Source organism: Gymnogyps californianus, chromosome 1 (assembly GCF_018139145.2).
Source record: "Gymnogyps californianus isolate 813 chromosome 1, ASM1813914v2, whole genome shotgun sequence".
NCBI lineage: Eukaryota > Metazoa > Chordata > Aves > Accipitriformes > Cathartidae > Gymnogyps > Gymnogyps californianus.
In genome coordinates, this window is record NC_059471.1 from 68115294 (window position 1) to 68134630 (window position 19337).

Here is a 19337-nt window from a genome sequence, read left to right on the forward strand (position 1 = left end):
TGCGACGCTGTGGCGTTCCCATGAAGTCATAGCTTTTCAAGAACAAAACCCGACAGACTCCAGAAATGTCAGGAATGCTCGAGGCCTCATTGCTGACAACAGCCCCGTTGATTTTGGCTGTGCTTACTAAATCCAAGCAGTGGCAAAGCCCAGCTCTGCGCAGGACCTTGATGAGGTTTTAAGGGAGCTGGCGCTACAAGGAGCCAGGGCAGGAGCAGTGGGAGCTGTGCCGGCTGGGCAGGAGAAATCCTGGAGGTAGGCAGCGTAGCTCCTCAGAAATCGCCACCAACCCATTTCTTCCTCTTCCTCTGCTTGTTCACATCTGCAGCTTTAAATTCAAAGGTCCATAACATCTGCTTCCCTCTCCCTCGGTGTTCAACCCCTCCCTCCGCATGGGGAAAGGCCTCACTGAGATAAGTGAAAGCCGTAGCGCCTTGCCAAGGTGCCACAGAAATACAAGAGCTTCCAGACCAGTTTAAGCAATAGTCAAGTAATGACTTCCCAGCCCTGCCCGAGCACGATGTGTCACACAGAGGGGGAAAAAAAAAACCAAATGTGCAAATGATTACAGTGCGGCAGACACACAAGCATTTACATCAACAGTGGCAAATAAAAAGCAGCCCTCAGTGTTATGTAGGGTGGCCATTAGACAAGGAAGCCTTAAAGGTATTTGTTTCAAAAATACAACGGACCAGCTGACCATCATTTGATTGTAACATTAGATGATGAAGACTGTCCCTGCTTCTGTGGAGTAGGACAGCACGGGTGGGTTACAATAGTCAAAGCAGATGACAAAGACTTGTTGCAAGGTTTCAGCTGCATGAGAAGGGCCAAATATGAGCACATGCAGATGTACAGATATATATAATCAGGAGTTATGAATGGTGTATATAATCAGGAATTCATGAATGATCTGTTCATTGGATCACTGGATCAACAGCTAAACTACTCACTCAAATAATGCAAACCTTTTTTTTTAAATCCTATTGTTTGTTGACCTTTAGGAAAAGAAGCTCCCCAAATTCTCTGAAGTCTAGTTCATTCTGGAAGTTAGATGCTCAGCCATGTCAGGGCCACCTCACAGAGAACATACACAAGGGTTGCACATCTTCCCCCAGTGATGTTCCCATTTGTGATGTGTGAAGTGTTTCACCTCGATGTAAAACTTACCACATTGATGGCAGCAAGGGGCAAAAAGCATTTGAAAATCATGTTCGCAGTACTTCCTCCCTTCAAACTGCAAATGGAAAAAAATCTGAGCGTTAGAGGGATGAGGAGCATGCCCTTAACATAAATGCTGTAACACACCAGTTTGTTTCCAGATGCGATTAGGTAGTAAAACATGAGGGGCTGCACAAAAAAACCAGACCATGTGCTAGGCATGAAATCCACCCACCTTCATTCAGCTACTAGTTAGCATGTAGTGTTAATAGCACACCATTCCTCTAATGCTGCTGAGAGCGTAAGGCATTTTCCGTCACCCGTTTACATCACAAGAGACGTCTGAATTTTGACAGACTGCCGAAACTCTGATGCAACTGAGTGAATTCTGGGCAGGAAATTAGCTAACAAAAACCTTTCCTGGGGGGGAGCATTTTCCCTGAACCCATTTGATCTCTTCCGCACTCTACGTTTCCTGCAAGAATGACCCAGCATACTGGAGGAAGTAAGTACAGGGGGAGGAAGAACACCCAGGGACAGAAATCTTTGAAATTTATGGAGCAGTACAGCCAAAACGTGAAAGGAAATAAGGCTTTTCCTTTGTGATGCTTATTGCATAGAATCATGGAATCATTTAGGTTGGAAAAGACCCTTAAGATCATTAAGTCCAAATTTTAAGGAACAAAGTTCACTATATCAACCAGATGCAATAAGGAACTGATCTTAAGGGATTTAGATTTGGATCTGAATTTTCTCACAGCTTAAAGAAGTTCAGCTGCAGTTCAAGCTAGCATAGAAAAAAAACATATGGAAAAAAAAAAGTTCTACAGCACTGCATTAGCAACTTAGCCGAAGAATATGTAAAAACATGTAGGCAACTATGTCCTGAAATGAAGGGAAATGTTTAGATACCTTCAGGCACATCATTACTAGACACAAATGCCAACTAGCATGTCAAAACCAGATATACAATATTAGGTATGCTACGAAATGTTTGGATTTGAATGTCTCAGTTTAAAACAGTGGAAAAAGGGGGATAGCAGGAAGCTCCACTCCTTTCTTTGTACTGGGTCTAAGACAAAACAAAGTGAATAGCATAAAATACTACCCACAAATTAAGTTTTGGTGCATGGACAGAAAACACAGCAATGTGCTTCAAGATTACCTGTTTTATACTATGAAATTCCAAGGATCAAATACAATATAAGTATAGTAATTATGTGTGCAATATACAGAGCCACTGGCAGGATGGGAATCTAATGAAACACTCTAGAAATCACTGGATACTTGAGATCAGAAACTTAATTCCTGTGCCCAACCTGAATTGCACCTACTAGGAACAGAAAGACACGTGCTCGATACAGACTCTTTCAGAAGTCTCTGCTAGCAATTTATCAAGCATTTTTCCAGTGTAATACTCTAAAACAGATGACTTTTTTAATCGGAGCTTTTTAAAAAAAGAAAAAATTGAGAGACAGAGGGCTGTTACTTTCTCAGAGAGTAATGGAAATTATCGGTTAGTTGTGAATTGTGCTTGCTTCCTGCTGGATAAAATCCTTTTTAAACTGAAAAAAATCTGAAAGCTGCCTGTTTTGTGTAAACAGGTGGTCCAATGGGAGATCCTTAGGTCTGCTTGGGTTTCAGAGCCACCACATGTTGATCTGGGTGGACCAAACAGGTTTTCTTCCCCTCTGGTTTGCGTCAGGCAGGTTGGTTACCATTCAGCCTTGTTTATATTTTCAACCTTCTCGGCTCATTTGTGCTGCCTTTTGTGATGACCCAGCAGTTCATCCGTCAGAGAAAGCCTTGTAAAAAATCCCACAGCATGTACTTTAAAAGCAAGGTCATTTGACTGTTGTATGCTGGAGGTCCATGAGTTAAATGGCTCTGCATAGAACATTTCACTGTGACATAACCTCCAGCTAATCTTCACATTTTTAGCTAACTTAGTGGAAAGACATGCACAAAAACTGAGTCTTTAAAGACCCTTTCTCTAAGGTAGTTTCTGGTAAAGCCCATTTTAAGAAAACATTCGAAGTGCAACTGGAATAGAAACATATCTGACAAGCGCGTTGCAGGTGCACCTTCCTTTAATCTTCCTATAGGTTATTACAAACATCTTAGAAAAACCCCCAAACTGAAAGGAACTCCCTCTCATTTAGGAGACAAAAGTCACATGCCATTCCATTTTATTTTATTATTATTATAAGGTAATAATTATTATAAGATAATAACAATAATAATAGTGATACAGAGTCCCCAATTCTAGCTCTTGTGAGTATGGATCCATAAGGATTTTGCTGTATTTCTTCTGTTGTGGGATGCACCTCTCTAAGCCCTTCCATCTCCCCCACCTCAGCACAGCGCAGAGCAGGTTGGGCTTCTTCTGAAAGCACCCAGCAAGAGGCTCTTAATGAACAGCTGGACCAGGGGTAGGACTCATCTCTCCTAACTTCCCCTGTCTGAAGGTGAGGTGCCCACACTCCCCAGTGGGAGACACGGGCAGCCTCTAGTAGGGAGGAGCCATTCTTGGACCCAAGAGTAATGTGGGTTGGAGGAAATGCCTGCTGACTGAATTCAGTGGGGCCAACCTGTCCCTCTGAGTGTGCTGCCACCAAAGCTCTCCATTTAAGCCGGCTGTTCTGCTATACACAGCGAATACACAGCTTCCAGGAGGTGGAGTAAAAGCAGACCAGAATTGCTACCACTTCACATCTGACGGCAAAGCACGGCGAGTTCGGAAACTCTGCTGGCATGTGCTTCTGCTAATTTCTGCTTAGGTTGAGTGCATAAGAAAACATGCTAAACTGATGATACTGATACAAATATACCCTAGCAGGTCCTAAATGCGCGGTTCCTGTGCAATATTAGGCACACAGCTCTCACTTACACCCTTATGCAACAAGGCCAACACTGGCTGGTTACGAATCTATATTATCATTTCTAACATAGGCTCATGAGGACATCAACAGAATTCCTGCTACGCTGTGCAGACTCCAAGCTGCGGATGGGCACTGCTCCGGCATGGCACTGCTTGTGCCTGCAAGCAGCTCGGCTCTGGTGCCAGACCACGGCGAGCTGTGCTGATCGGGGTCCCTGCAGGCAGCCCGGAGAGACGTCCCACAGCACAGGAGACCTGCATTGGCCTGACCAGTTCAGCCCCCACCCATGGAACACAGCGTGAAAGCTTATGACGGCAGCGTTTGACAGCAAACGTGATAAGCAGCTTAATGACTAACTGGGGTAACTCTGGAAGGCTTGCGATAGGCAGGGGAAGAATATTTGACTTCCTGATTGCTAAGAGCTGGAAATCATTTCCAAGAAACACTAGCTTAGCTAAACCAGGCACAGAATGAACACAAACTCATGCTAGGCAACAAACAATGCCTGCGTTTACCCACAGGGAACCTGCTCAGAAAAACACATTACCTGGCCACGCCTCCAAACGCATCCATCTTCTCAAAGAGTGCATGAAGCCAGTCAGAGGAAGATATCCTTTCTGCCCGTCTTCTTAAGTCACTTTTTCTTGACAGTGATACAGATCGTCTCAAGTCCTCAGAGCACTGTCAGCCATCTCCTGAGCATCAGCCAACCTAAGCCCACCCTCTACCTGCTTAGGGCTGTCCCTCCCTATCCCCCCAAACACTGTCATCCAGTACGTTCTCATCTCTAGTACCGAGGTGCCGAATGAAAGAAGAGCAAGCTGTGCCCTTGTTCGCCCTTCTCCCTGAGCTGCACCACAAGGAAACATGTTGGGGTTTCCACTGCAATCATCTCACTGGCCACTTCAGTGCTAAGTGAGACTCCTGCTGGCAGCACGGGACACATGTGGACACCCTAAAGGGTGCAGAGACAGAGGAGAAGGCCCTGCCGAAGATTTCCCAGCTGAAACAGCCCCAAAGGCACGAGGACTGGGACAGCACAGATATCCACTGACCTCTCCACTCTCTAGAAGATGCCCAGGACAGGCCAGTATAGATGGGGCTGGAAGGCTGGGTAAGGTTTATGAGTCATCACCTGAAGGCTGTCAGAGGGCTTAAACAGACCAAAAAGTACCTCTCTTCAACAGCAGCAGACAGACTTGCTGGTGCGGAAAGAAACTGCAAGATCTTGTGGTGGACACTGGAAGGGCTAGAGGCAGAACAGTGATGTGAAGTTCAAGCCACACACAAGTCTTTACGTATCATTTAATCCTCATCACAATTATTTTACCTCTGTAATAGCTGTGGCAAAAAGTGTCTATTCTTAACTGAAACTTTCCACTTTCTATGTAACATTTCTCAAGAACAAAGTCTCTACCCAGCCTGAAAAAAACCCTAGCAACCTTAACCAAAACACGTTTAGCGCATGGGGCTATTTTCATCCCCAGGACAATCTATTGACACTCACTTCTGACTTACTGTCTTTAACAGGGAGCATCACTTTGCAGTAAGAGAGTGCTCAAAGACCAACCATAATGAATATGAATGTTAACAGGGTAGCAGTAGGAAGCAAAATGCCTACATCCAATATATCTAAACACCACCAGGATACTTGCCCCTGCCAAGGAGATTCAGGTATGGCCACCTGCGAGCAACAGAGATGATGTAATATTTACCACAAATAAATATTTTGTGGCTCATTTACCACAATTTGTGCAACACTATCCCTACAGCACTGAAAAGTCTTTTGATCCTGTTGTGGTTTAACCCCAGCCAGCAGCTAAGCACCACGCAGCCGCTTCTCCCTCCCCCCTCCCAGTGGGGTGGGGAGGAGGAAAGGAAAAAAAGTAAAACTCGTGGGTTGAGATAAGAACAATTTAATAACTAAAGTAAAAATAAAATACACTACTAACTGATAATAATAATAATTGTAATGAAAAGGAATACAACAACAACAACAAAAAGAAATAACACCCAAGAAAAGACAAGTGATGCACAATGCAATTGCTCACCACCCACTGACCAATGCCTGAGCCACAATCCTCACCTCCCAGCCAGCTTCCCCCTGTTTATATACTGGGCATGACATTCCATGGTATGGAATACCCCTTTGGCTAATTCAGGTCAGCTGCCCCGGCTGTGCTCCCTCCCTGCTTCTTGCACACCTGCTTGCTGGCAGAGCATGGGAAACTGAAAAGTCCTTGGCTTAAGGTAAGCGCTACTTAGCAATGAGTAAAACATCAGAGTGTTATCAACATTATTCTCACACTACATCCAAAACCCAGCACTGTACCAGCTACTAAGAAGAGAGTTAACTCTGTCCCGGCCGAAACCAGGACAGATCCTCAAACAAGGTGAGAGAAAGCAAACCCCAGGAATCCCTTTTGCCAGTCTCTTTTCCAATCCACACTCCTCCCTCAGCCTCTCCTCATCACCATGTAACATGGCTCTGTAAAGTTAGAAATACTGCTGTGGAAGATAAACTGTTGTGCTCTTGCCAGATGTGAGAGCACAGCATTGTGCTTTTAACACACTGCTCACCTTCCTTTTCAGATCACAGTATGACATAAATCCTGTAAGCGCTACTGTAAGTTGGACTACAAGCTGCTTGAGCGGGACCTTATCTCTCAGACAGTAATTCCCTGTCTCGCATCATCTACCCTTCCTTATAGCAATCACTTCATATTTTATGAACTAGTCTAAAGCTTTCACTAAAGCCACTTTGTGCTTGAGACAGCTGAGCCACATCCTGAATCCCCATGATAGAGGAAGGCAAAAGAGAACGACACCAATATCAAAATATCCATCTGAGCTGAGGGCAATCTACCTGGGGCTGAGAAATATGAGTGAGAGTGTGTTTCAACCCTTGAAAGCGTGTAAGAACTGCTGATTTTGAATGCTCCGGTTTGTTAAACCTAGAGTTGACCCTACATAGGCTCCGTCTGGTTTGGGCTCTCCACACACCCTGATCTCAGCATGCTGACTTATAAGTCATCTCTATGAGCAACTTTTCACATGCCGTGCGGGTCTCACTCAAATCAGCAATAAACCTCCTATGGACCGCAGGATGCTGGGGGTTCCCTCTATATGACTGTCCTCCTCTAAGAAGAACGCTTTCTCTGTATTTCTGGTATGATATATCAGATTCACAGATTTCAGGGAAAAAAGTCTGCACTGAGAAAGAAATCTCCAGCAGTTTTTTTCTCAGCTCTGGTAACATTAGGCTACGCATCTAAATAAGGTTATATACACTGATGTCCTCCAAATTAGCACAGAAATGCTTCTGCTTTTTTCTCCCTCTACTGGGCATACCCTTTCAGAGCCCAGTTCTTGCCACGGGACTTTCTAAGCTATCCATCTGCCCGTAGCTACTTCTGGTATGGGAATGAAGGCACAAGGCAAAGGCTGGGGGTGAGAGGGGCACTCTGTCCCGCTTACCTCGTAGAAGAGCCCTTCGGGAAACTGCTGAAAGCACTGGGCGCAGACAAAGCACTGCTCGTGGTACAGCTCACCGTTGCTGTTGACAATTTTCTCGGCAGGGGCAAAGCCACCCCTGCAGCGCTCGCAGATGGCATTTGCAAGCGCGTTCGCCATGTTGCTGTCGTAAAAAAAAAAAAAAGAAACAGAAAGAAAATTAGCCCAACCAGGCAACACCGCTGTTTGTGGATCTCTTTTTTTCCCCCAAAGCCAACTGCATCAGCCTAACGCTAGGCTGCTCAATACAAGTTTTTCAATGGACTCAATGACTTGTGGCATCTCCTCAGAAATAAAACTGCCATTTCCCCCTGCTCCCAAACTCTTTAGAAACAAAAACCCCACAACACACTCTAATAACTATTAATTCAAAAAACCGAACAGAAACGTGCTTACTACAGATAGATTTACAGGCTTTTTGTGATTAAAAAAGGCAGGCAATTCAAAGAAGTACTATAAAAATGACAAAATACATTAGAATTACAGAAAACAAGGGCAAATTTTAACAATAATTGAGGACTGGCATCACATAGGAAAACATAAATGACAACTCCAAAATAATTTCTAATTCTAAAATATATATAACAGCATTGGTTCAAAAGCTCTAAATAAGCAATGTGAAAGAGTGTACAGTATCTAGTCTGGCAGATATCACTGAAAACTAAAGCAGGTAAACAATTATTCCTTATATAAGCTTTGCATAGCTTGAAGTAATTTTATAAATTTAGTTTGAAGTTACGGGATTTTTGGTTGGTTTGTTAGGGTTCATCTCCGGGAGCTCAGCTCACGGCGTGCCGGTGTTGGTCCAGGGCCAAGGGGGAGGGTGGGAATGCTCTGGCTGCCCCACTGCGACCCACACGCAGGCCAACACAAGCTGGCAAACCCATGCCAGGGATGCAAAAAAATACTCAAATAGCAACCTTGGTTGCTTCTCAAAGGCACATGACCATAGAATGACAGTGTGGTAGCCGCAAAACATCAGAGGAATTAGCTATTTCACTTGGATCGTGCCCACATCTGCAGAAGACAGTACAGCCATGTTTCACTTAATTAAGGCCAGAAGAAGGCTCACTTGATTTTTCCTTTGCAAATATTTTCTTACTCATATCTAGACTTTCAAAGCTATGCCTTTCAGGATCACCTCTCTGCTGTAATACCATTTGATAGCAGAGGGCAAATGCAGGGCAATGGTCTAGTTTCATTACAATCTGACCACAGCTGACAAAACCACTGACTCAAACACCTATCTGGAAGCTTATTAAACAACTGACATTATTTTAAACACATGTGCATGCATGCACATATTTTGATACAGCCATCCTGCTGCGTCTGCAAGCGCAGAGCCCTTAGTCCTCTGCAAGATGCCAAACCTTTCCCCTCAAGGGGATAAGACCTCTTGGCTCCTACCAGGTTCAATAGGAATTGAATTCATTCCTTGCACAGCATCCGAGGGAGCAAGCAAACACCTAGCACGTGGTTCAAAAAGGAATGTGCTTTATCTGTTTCTTACACTGTCTCACAGAAGAGCCCTACGCAAGGTCACATCTGACCAGTTATTATTAGCTGGCTTTTTTTCTCTCTTGAGATCTTTGCAGAAGAGGAAAACAGTAACTGCTATCCAAATTTTCACTGCCCTCTCGGTGAAACAACAAGTGGGCAAATTTCACAAGGAGATCAGATGGAGGATGGTCTATCCCATACATAACAGACAAGCCTACGGACAAACTGCAGTGATTATATGTATAAACTGTGGTTAACTATAAAGCTCACCGATGGTCTCCATGGATTGTGTATGCTTTCTGTGGGGGAAAACCTCAGTCACTTCACCCATCCTCCTTATCAATCTAAATGAAGAATAACCACAACAGAAACTGGGATCTTTCATCATCACCTCAACAGTTCTCAAGCACTAGGGATCTTAAATGCTGCCAGCCATAAAGCATAATCCAAGCAAAAACATGAAACAAAGTTCAAAACCAAATGAAAACATAAAGCTTTCCTCCTCAGTATGCAAAAGTACTTCACTTTGAAACACATCATATATGTAAAAACAGCGATGTATATAATACTTCTGCATTAGTGAAGCAGTTTATCCGTTTGCCCGAAATAATATGCAAAAAACCTAAAGTCAGAGAGACTACTTGACAAATTCCAACCCCGTTTCAACTGCCAATAAAAATTTGACGTAATTAATGATGAAGTTTAAAGCAACAGCTCAAATTTTAGTTGATGATTACAACTGGCAGTGTATCAAGCAGAACAGTGGCAAAGGTTGCGCTAGAGAACAGCCTGCACAGCCTGCCCGGAGCTCAGATAATAAAATACATATGTACAATACACCAATAATGTCACCGTAGTTACACCCCGAAGCCGAACAGAATGAACTTACAATCTTGCATAAAAGTCACAAAACTCTTTGTAGAGTTTTATGTCACTGTGCCTACGTTGCAATTTTGACACCGGTTTCTCGCCTTCGTTTCCTGCAGAGTTGTGAGCATCAGGAGCGACATTGTGTGCAACCTCTTCATCCTCCGGGATGGGGTAAGGGTGAGCTCTGCGCTGGAAGTCCATCTCTCTCTAATTGCTTTCCGGAGTCTATATATTCTACGCTTATACTGCAAAGAAGCTGTAGGCAAAGTCTGCAAAACAATATGCTGGACTTCCCCTTGTTCCCAGCGAAGTGATTTACTTTCACAGCTCCGTGTCATGTAGCCGGAGCTACTCGGCGCCCTGCTAGAGCTTCAAGTTAAAAGTTCAGCGGCAGGGCGGTGAGCCCGTCACGCTGTGATTTACTGACGCTGGCTGCGAGCGGAGGAGCACATTCCCCTGCCAGGCCCTCATGCAAACTCGGATGCTGGAAAGGGGCTTCGCTGCCAGCTGCTGATCGAAGCTGCCCAGGAGAGCTGTGGTGTGAGTAACCTATGTGAGCAAATATGTTCACCACCAAACTTGTCCACAGGTACTTTCTGCTGAGGGGGGGTGGAGGCGGATTCCAACAGTATTTTATTGTGGGCAAACCAGCAGTGGAAAGCACAAAGACTTTTGTCATCATTAGGTAAATATTGCTTTAATGCTATGGTATATTAATTACATTGTAAAAATGTCCTTTAATGTTCCACTTGTGTCTTCTAAGTCATATGTGCTGAATTTATCTATAGGCATCTTTCTTATTCTCAGTACTTCAGAGAAGGGGTAGGTACAGACAGATAGTTTGGTTTCTGTTGGGCTTCACAGGCCATTAACCAAACTGCCAGGTATGCTATAATGGACAATATATGAAGGAGGAAAAACGAAGCTTGATTTCCAGTGACGTGCTACATTTAGAATAATTATCTAATGTAAGAACACTTACTGAAGTAATTTACTGTGGATATTAGGGAACTGAGAGAGCAAGACCAGGAAGAAAGAAGAAAGAATGAAAATTAATCATTCCTTCACCACAGAATGCCCTCCTAACGTTGCAAGTATTTCATGGTTATATTCTATTTAAAAAAACTGTTGTGCACCACTTACTAGGGAAGGCAGAGTTGATTAGCTGCAGATCTGCAGCTAATAATTACACTCCTGCAAGCTCTCCCCGCTTGAAGCGCAGCGCTTGTGGCAGACGTGGGATACTTGGCTTCCAGCAGCTCGTAACTGCAGACAAAGCAGGCTTTTGGGAGGCTGTCCCGAGTAACTATCTCCTGCGTTGAACTGACTCAGCCTTGTTAGCAATCAATTGAACTGCAGAACTGCATGCGCTTTGTGCTCATGACACACGGCACCTTGGTATCTGAAGAATCTGCTAGTCTGCGAGGGGGCATGAGAAAGCAGAGGAGGACAGGAAGGAGATGAGCAGAGGGAACAAGTAGAGAAATTAGGACTAGAAGATGACAAAGGATATGACAGAAAGTCCAGTCAAGGCTACTACTTCTTAATATGCCTTCACCTTCCTAGGACCTACTGCAGAGGGTCTGGTTTATGGCGGTTTTGGGCCATATCTCTCACCACTAATTGGGATAGCTTGCTCAGTAAGCGTACAGCAGCACACACACACCACTCTCCACACAGGCCTGGGCTCGCACGTAGCCATCTTCCAGCAGCCTGGCCAACACAGCACTATGCTTCTGCTGCTGCCGCCAAATTTGTGGGATGGGTTTGGTCAGACGTCTTTCCTTCACGTCCCCTCGGCAGGAAGGAATCCCTGGGCAAGCCATTCCCCTGCGCCACAGGACATCACGGTAGGTGGGACCCAGGCAGCATGACCCTGCTTATTTACCCGTCCGTAGGTGTGATTATCCATCTTGCACCAGAGCTGTCAGGAGTCACAAGCTGTAACAGGCTAAGGAGGCTGCACCCTCACCACTGACACGGCTTGGCTGGAGCTCAAGCCCTATTTTTATCTGTCACGGAGCAAGCTCCAGATCCAGCAATGCTCAGGTAGTAGCCCTAGGCCACGATGATCTTGCCAGAGCGCCGCTGCAGGGAACAGTGCTGGAAGAAAAGGTTTCTGCGTCCGCTGGAGCACCAGCGATGAAAACGGCTGCTGTTTGCCAACAGAGATGCAGGCATAGTGATGCCAGCTCTTCTAATCCATCCTGCTTCCCAGCATTGCCTGCACAGGTCAATGCTGAGCTTCTGTGGGTATGAAAAACTCCAGGGAGCCTGACTGCAATGGACTAACCATGCTGATTCATCCAGGATTAGTGCAGGTGCACCAAGCCACTAAGATAAGAAACAGCAAGTCAGTCTGTCTCTTCCTCTTATCACTGACCATCTCCTCAATTGTTTTCTTGTATTTTGTCCCAGATCGCAGCCAATTCTCCTGGGAGGCTGCTGCTGCGAATCAGAGAGCCCTAAAGAGTTTCTTTCTCCCAGTGGACTTCAGTCCTTGCAGTGACCTGAAATCCACAGGCTACCAAGGTGGCTGGAAGCCACTTCTGCTGCCTTGCAGGTCAACAGTGGTCAACAGGAAAATATTTGCTTGCTTCTTCGGCTTGCTACTGTGCAGTCTTCTGCATGGCTGTAGCAAAGTCAGTGCAATAAGATGTCCATCCAAGAAGTCTGTTTTAATCTTCCTAGCTTTTTTCAAGAAGCAGTCCTACAAGGTAATAGGACTCCATATGTGCAATAAGTAGAAGCTGCCTGGTTATCAAGGCCTATTGCCATTGCTGCTGGTGGAATTACTCCCAATTTGTTTTCCATTAAGCAAGAAAGGAGCTTGCCAGGAGTTTAAAAAGGGCCTTTCTGCTACTGAAGCAAAACACGGTTTCTACTGTGAAGGTTTGGTAATCCACAAATCCAGAGCAGCTGGCCATCTTTCTCTTTTCTGTCATTTTGCTGGAGGCATGCTGCCAAGATCTGAAATACGCTGTCAGAAATACACAGCATTTTCATTAGGAAATTCTAGGTTACTCTGAGGTGAAGCCGTCCATGGGGAGCGAGAAGCGTGTAGAGGGTTGTTGATTTGCAGCAGCAGCTTCCCAAGGGCATTCCTTGGGATCTGGGACAAAACCTACCAGCCTGCTGTTAAGGAAGCAGCGATAAGGAGAAGAGAAAAGGGAGAAGTTGACTATTTAACTGGAAAAGGTACGTACGAAGGAAGAAGACAGAGAGGCTCCTCCTGGCACACTGAGGATCTTATCAGAAGCCAAAGCTGATGGTGGGGAAGGTGCTAAAGGAAATGGCAGAAGAGGGGAGGGGAAGCGTCCCACTGCAGCTATGGAGAAGGGCTTTGGAAAACAACAGCAAAAATAGCCGCACTGCTTTATCATCGCTGACGGACGACTGCCGCCCCGCTCACAAGCTGCTTTCTCTGGAGAACTTTCAAATCTGGCTGCCCGTGCTGGTGGCTGCCAGAGGCAGATGGGGACTCTTACAGAGAAGGCTCGGTGGCCGGCCAGCCCCGCTGAGCGTTTCGCTCCATGCCACAAATAGACGTGCCGAGCAGTCACGGCTCCAAACAAGGTGCTTGGCAAAAGCAGCTGCTGCTTGGCAACCTACTCATGCCACCGTGAAATATCACTGCGTCACCAGTGCTGTCGGGAGGCCACGTGCCCCGTCGGGTTATGTGGGGAGGGGATAAGTAGTCACAGTGCATCCCTCCCCTTCCCGCATAGGTAATGGTGATTTCATTTTAATGATGTTTAACACAGATGCTATGCAAGGGGCCTCAGATGCAAAATACAGAACAACTAGAACAGAAGTTCTGCTGCAAAATATGTGTGGACTTGCAGTGCCCTGCGCTGATTTCTGCACCAACCTTTTGTCGTGGTTTAACCCCAGCCAGCAGCTAAGCACCACGCAGCCGCTCCCCCCTCACCCCTCCCAGTGGGGTGGGGAGGAGGAAAGGAAAAAAAGTAAAACTCGTGGGTTGAGATAAGAACAGTTTAATAACTAAAGTAAGATAAAATATAATACTAACTAAGAATAATAATATAATAATAATTGTAATGAAAAGGAATATAACAAAAAAAAGAGAGACATAAAACCCAAGAAAAGACACGTGATGCACAATGCAATTGCTCACCACCCGCTGACCGATGCCTGAGCCGCGATCTGCACCTCCTGGCCAGCTCCCCCAGTTTATATACTGGGCATGACGTTCTATGGTATGGAATATCCCTTTGGCTAATTCAGGTCAGCTGCCCCGGCTGTGCTCCCTCCCAGCTTCTTGCACACCTGCTTGCTGGCAGAGCACGGGAAACTGAAAAATCCTTAACTTAGGATAAGCGCTACTTAGCAACAACTAAAACATCAGTGTGTTACCAACATTATTCTCACACTAAATCCAAAACACAGCACTGTACCAGCTACTGAGAAGAAAATTAACTCTATCCCAGCCAAAACCAGGACACCTTTTAAAGCACTAATTGACCTTTTGCATCTTTTTTCATTGAAATTAAAAACACTCTTGGGTTCTGGTTGCTGCAATTGTTTATCTCTTAAGCAATAAGATACTTTCTGTGTTAAGCTGGTCTCCTAAGGCAATTTGAAAGAAGGTATAAATCTTTTCTATAATAAAAATGCACATTACAGGTAGGATTTTCACATGTGCCCAGCACTGCTCTAACTTCTGTTTCTATTAAAAAGGATGGAAAACCATCTTGAAACCACTGCAATAAAAACCAGGTGAATGCTGAGCACTCCTAAAAGTTTCATCCGTTAGTCTTTGCCACAAAAAGCATGATTAAGCTTATGTGGTAGGAGTTTAAACAGGGCAAACAAAAAGGCAACTCTAGCTGTTTCATATACTGCAATATAAATTTATTCTAGTATAAACATGTCCAAAAAATGCTTTGGTCTCCACAAACAGAGAAGGTTCACATTCCATCTCTCCATAAGGAAACGAATATAACTGGAATAAACAGGTAAGCAGCACCTTCCCACACAACGTTTTATCAGCCATACAAGCACAGTGAAAAATCAGCCTCTGACAGAATTCGGAGAAAGGGAGAGCAATATTTAACTATAGCACTTTCCTTTTGTAAGTAGTACTTCAAAAAACTATTGTATTTTCTTCCTGCTGGTTACAAACATTACCAAATGAAGCCATGCTTCGTATAAGACAAGAAATTACTACTTCTGTGTACAGACAGATATCTGATACTCTTTAAAACAGCCATCTCTTCCTCCCCCACTACTATTTTTTGAATCCTATGCAGACAGGAAAAACAAAACAACAAAAAGACGTGGTATCACATATGAGAAGCTCATGAGAGCTCTAATAAATTTGTGTTGCATGAGATACAGCATACTATCGGTTATTCTTAAAATCTGCACCCTGTGTAGTTGACTGCATGTATACTTCGCTATGGTAAATATACTGTATCCAAACTCTTCCAACTCAATACATGTTAAAGATGCATTTGCACTAATGAATTTCATATAACAACATTTATATCCCCATTTCCAATTTAAGAATAATAAAAAAGGTTAGCTACTCAATATTAGGGGCTGCACATCAAATGTCTCTGAGACACTCGTTCTGAAAAGAACCATCTTTTCAAGACAGATGAGACAAGATCAGGCCCACTAAGCTCAAAAGCGTCCTTCTGTTTGGACATACACCAAGGTCATTCAGTTCTAAAATTTGAAAGTGTCTGGGCAGAATAATATTTATACCGGTGGAAATCAAACCACTGGAAAGTCAAGGCATGCACAATAGAGTGTGATCAGGCAATTGCAAGCAAATTACAACTCAGTGTATGTGTGCTCCTCCTCCATTGCTTAAGGAACAGATTTAAAGTTGAAATATGTAAAAATGTATGAGGTTGATCTTTGCATTTTCTGACATTTCAGGAAAATAGCATCCTGGCTTGTATCAGACATAGTGTGGACAGCAGGACTAGGGAAGTGATCATCCCCCTGTACTCAGCACTGGCAAGGCCCCACCTCAAATACCGTGTTCAGTTTTGGGCCCCTCACTACAAGAAAGACATTGAGGTGCTGGAGCGTGTCCAAAGAAGGGCAACGAAGCTGGTGAAGGGTCTAGAGCACAAGTCTTATGAGGAGTGGCTGAGGGAACTGGGATTGTTTAGCCTGGAGAAGAGAAGGCTCAGGGGAGACCTTATGGCTCTCTACAACTACCTGAAAGGAGGTTGTAGCGAGGTGGGTGTCAGTCTCTTCTCCCAAGTAACAAGCGATAGGATGAGAGGAAACTGCCTCAAGTTGCGCCAGGGGAGGTTTAGACTGGATATTAGGAGAAACTTCTTCACCAAAAGGGTTGTCAAGCATTGGACTATGCTGCCCAGGGAAGTGGTGGAGTCACCATCCCTGGAGATTTTTAAAAGATGCGTAGATGGCACTTAGCGACATGGTTTAGTGGGACTTGGCAGTCTTAGGTTTACGGTTGGACTCGATGTTCTTAAAGGTCTTTTTTCCAACCTAAATGATTCTATGATTCTAAAATGCTGCACTTACATATTTCTCTTCAGAGCAACAGTTTCCTAGCACCAATATTCAGTTCATGTCATCTGTCACTGAAATCCACCAAAAATCCTTCACCAAATCCTTAGTGTAAAGGCAAACGCCAGCCTTTGCTTCTGCCTTAGCCATCTGCCCGCGCTAGCTGGAACTGATGTTTTCACAAGCCGAACACCATGACCTGAGCAGTTCATCCAGGAGCTATAATTAATACCATGACTCAACGTAACACCTCGGCTACCAGAAGAGACTTCCAGTACGTCCACGCAGTTCCTTGTAGGGCAGAGATAACTGCAACACCAGGCTTCCCGGCTCGCAGTGACATCCTTATTATAGTAACGTCTCCACTGGAGACACCACGCTGAGGACTGACCTTCAGCTTTACTAACCAGCACGTCACTTCCACACACATCTCCTCTCAAATATTACTATTAATCTACACCTCCAGCAACATAACCTCTCAAACCATTTTTCACCTTCATTAAGTTTTTCTGTTCTGCATGAGGAAGTGTAAAGTTTTTCATTGCCTGAATTAATTTGTTTTGGGCAGAAGTAGAATGTGGTAAAGAAAACATCTCCTCAGCTGTTGCTCTTCTCTCACACACATATTAAATCGTAATTATTAGTCACTCTAGGTTTTGGTTTCACATTTTTCTCTTCCCACATTCACTGCAGCATCACCAAGCTTTAAAACCAGCAGAGGATGGCAGACAGCTGAGCCATCTGCAGTTAACATTGTGGAATTAAATAATGGCCCTCATATTCAACAGCCGAAAGAGAATAACCAGAAGCGATTTATGTTCTTAAGAGTCAAGCATGAGTAATGTATCGACAAATAAAGCTAATACAAAATAGCGTTGCTTTCATACTTCATTATGATGGTCTTAACATTTTGGGTAATACAAGCTGAAGGTCTTCATCTTGTACTTTATATTTATTAGCTATACAATACTAGTAGCAGATCTGTCAAGTAAGCATGAATGAATTTCAGTAGCAGTTAGTGCAAAGCAAGACTTACACGCATTTTCCAAACCGAAGGCTTTGGTAACTATTGCAAGGTTTTTTTAAAGTAATGGTTTCCACCCCAACAACTGACTAATCCTGAATGAGTAAAGCAGGAGTGAATGGTTGTAATATGTATTATAAGACTTGTGAGAGAAGATGTAGAAGTTACCCCTCGCAATAGCGTATTGCTGGGATTATCTGAAGCAGCAGTGCAGGTTATTTGCTTGGCAGAACAGAAGCGAAGGGAAAAGGGAAGACGACAGGGTTTTGTGCTTCGGATCAGAGGGGTTTGAGCTCTGCCAAACCTGTTTCCCCTTTGCTATGTACCACGGAGAAGTGGGTATAATTTGATTAGCTTTAGAAAGGAATGTAGTTTAAAACTAAGCAATTACTTGTACACTTTGGGCAAAATTCATAACCTGCAACCTGGTAACTCATGGAGCTATCCTATCCTGAAGCTGCACTGCTACCATGTCCTTTAAAAAAAAAAAATATATATATATATGAGCAGCTTTTTTAATATATCAGAAATATAGTGTATGCTTCCATTTCTGAAGTCCGTGAGGAGAAATGTACAAAACAATAACTGAAAAGCCAAACATCAAGCAAGACAAACAGCTTTCAACGCAAACTTTCCGTACCGGAACAAGAAGGGGACCAGCCAGGGCAGTTTTGAGTCATGACTCTGAGTGGGTAACATTTTTCCAATAGCTGCATAGAAACAGAGTTCAAAAGGTAGACTCAACTCAGGATCAAGAACTTTATGATCTATGAAAAGCGTGGCATGCATGGATTTAACACGCTGGAAAAGACAAACGCCATTTCACATCCGCTTCACCTTCGTCCACTCATTCCTTGCTGGAATCTTTTTAATCTTTCATTTAAAAAGGCACAGCTGAGAAATGCTGCCAGGTATTGCTAGCTGTGTCTGCCAATATGTTACTTCCTTTGAGGCTAATAGCTAATAGTTTTTAATTAATTTTCTTGTAGCTCTATCATGGCCATTAGAGCAGACAGAAAAAGCAGAAAAGCTACAGGGACATACGTCACAAGAGTCATAAACCAAATTTCTCTTGTTGGACAAAAGGCTCCAAAAGATCACGAAGCTTCATCTCCTTGATACATAAAGATGTATCACAGGATGACTTACAATCTGCTGTCAAAGCTGAGCAGTATCATCCAAAAACACTGCTCACAGAGCGTTATGTATGAAACTATCATTTCAGAATGCTGCCAGGAACTACCTAAAATCAGAAGTTTCTACAAAGCTGGCAGATACAAAGAAGAAAAGCTGCTATGACAAATCAAGCAAAGAAAAAATGAACGCACAACCATGCGCACTACGGCATCAGATAACACACATGAAAACTCAGAGCATCACTCATGTTTGGGAAATGCCCTGAGATTCCTGGGTGTGAGGTGAGACCGGAGGAGTTAACCGAAGGGAAAAACGCCGAATGTCACAAACTCTGTAGGAAGTCCCTGCACCACAGCTGGCGGCAAGCTGGGATTACTACTAAGAGAAATCCCATAAAAGGCCCGCTCCTTCCTTCTACCTCCCTCCACAGGCATCAGCTTTTGGCCACCGTCAGAGGCAACATACTTGGCAAGCTGGAGCTGTTCCCATGTCTGGAGAGCATCATGTAAAAGGCTCACGGTCCTCTCGAGGACACCGTGTCTGTTAGCTTTGCATTTCCTAGAACAGCTCAGAGACCACAGGAAAACAAAATAAGTGAAAGAGAACCCAAACTTACAGCCTTTAAGCTTGTTCTCCCCGATGCCTGCAAGTTGGTAATTTTTATTAAGTAGTGATATTGACATAATTTAGTTTTTCTCTCCTCTGCAGAATACTTCTGTGTGTAAATTCACTTC

General features: G+C 44.1%; 1 protein-coding gene across 3 annotated transcripts in view; it reads right to left on the reverse strand.

Moving 5' to 3' along the window:
- Nucleotides 1-19337, reverse strand: part of LIMS1 (LIM zinc finger domain containing 1) — a 36422-nt gene that overhangs the window by 10426 nt on the left and 6659 nt on the right. For 2 of the 3 annotated variants that reach the window (XM_050903445.1, XM_050903437.1), the window contains exons 1-3: nt 9946-10164; nt 7521-7680; nt 1171-1237 (exon numbers count right to left, since the gene is read on the reverse strand). In XM_050903445.1, the coding sequence (XP_050759402.1) occupies nt 1171-1237; nt 7521-7680; nt 9946-10127 (409 nt within the window). In that variant the 5' untranslated portion in view covers nt 10128-10164. Of the gene's footprint in view, nt 1-1170; nt 1238-7520; nt 7681-9945; nt 10165-19337 lie in introns of those variants that run through there. The other variant, XM_050903453.1, reaches the window with a different exon arrangement.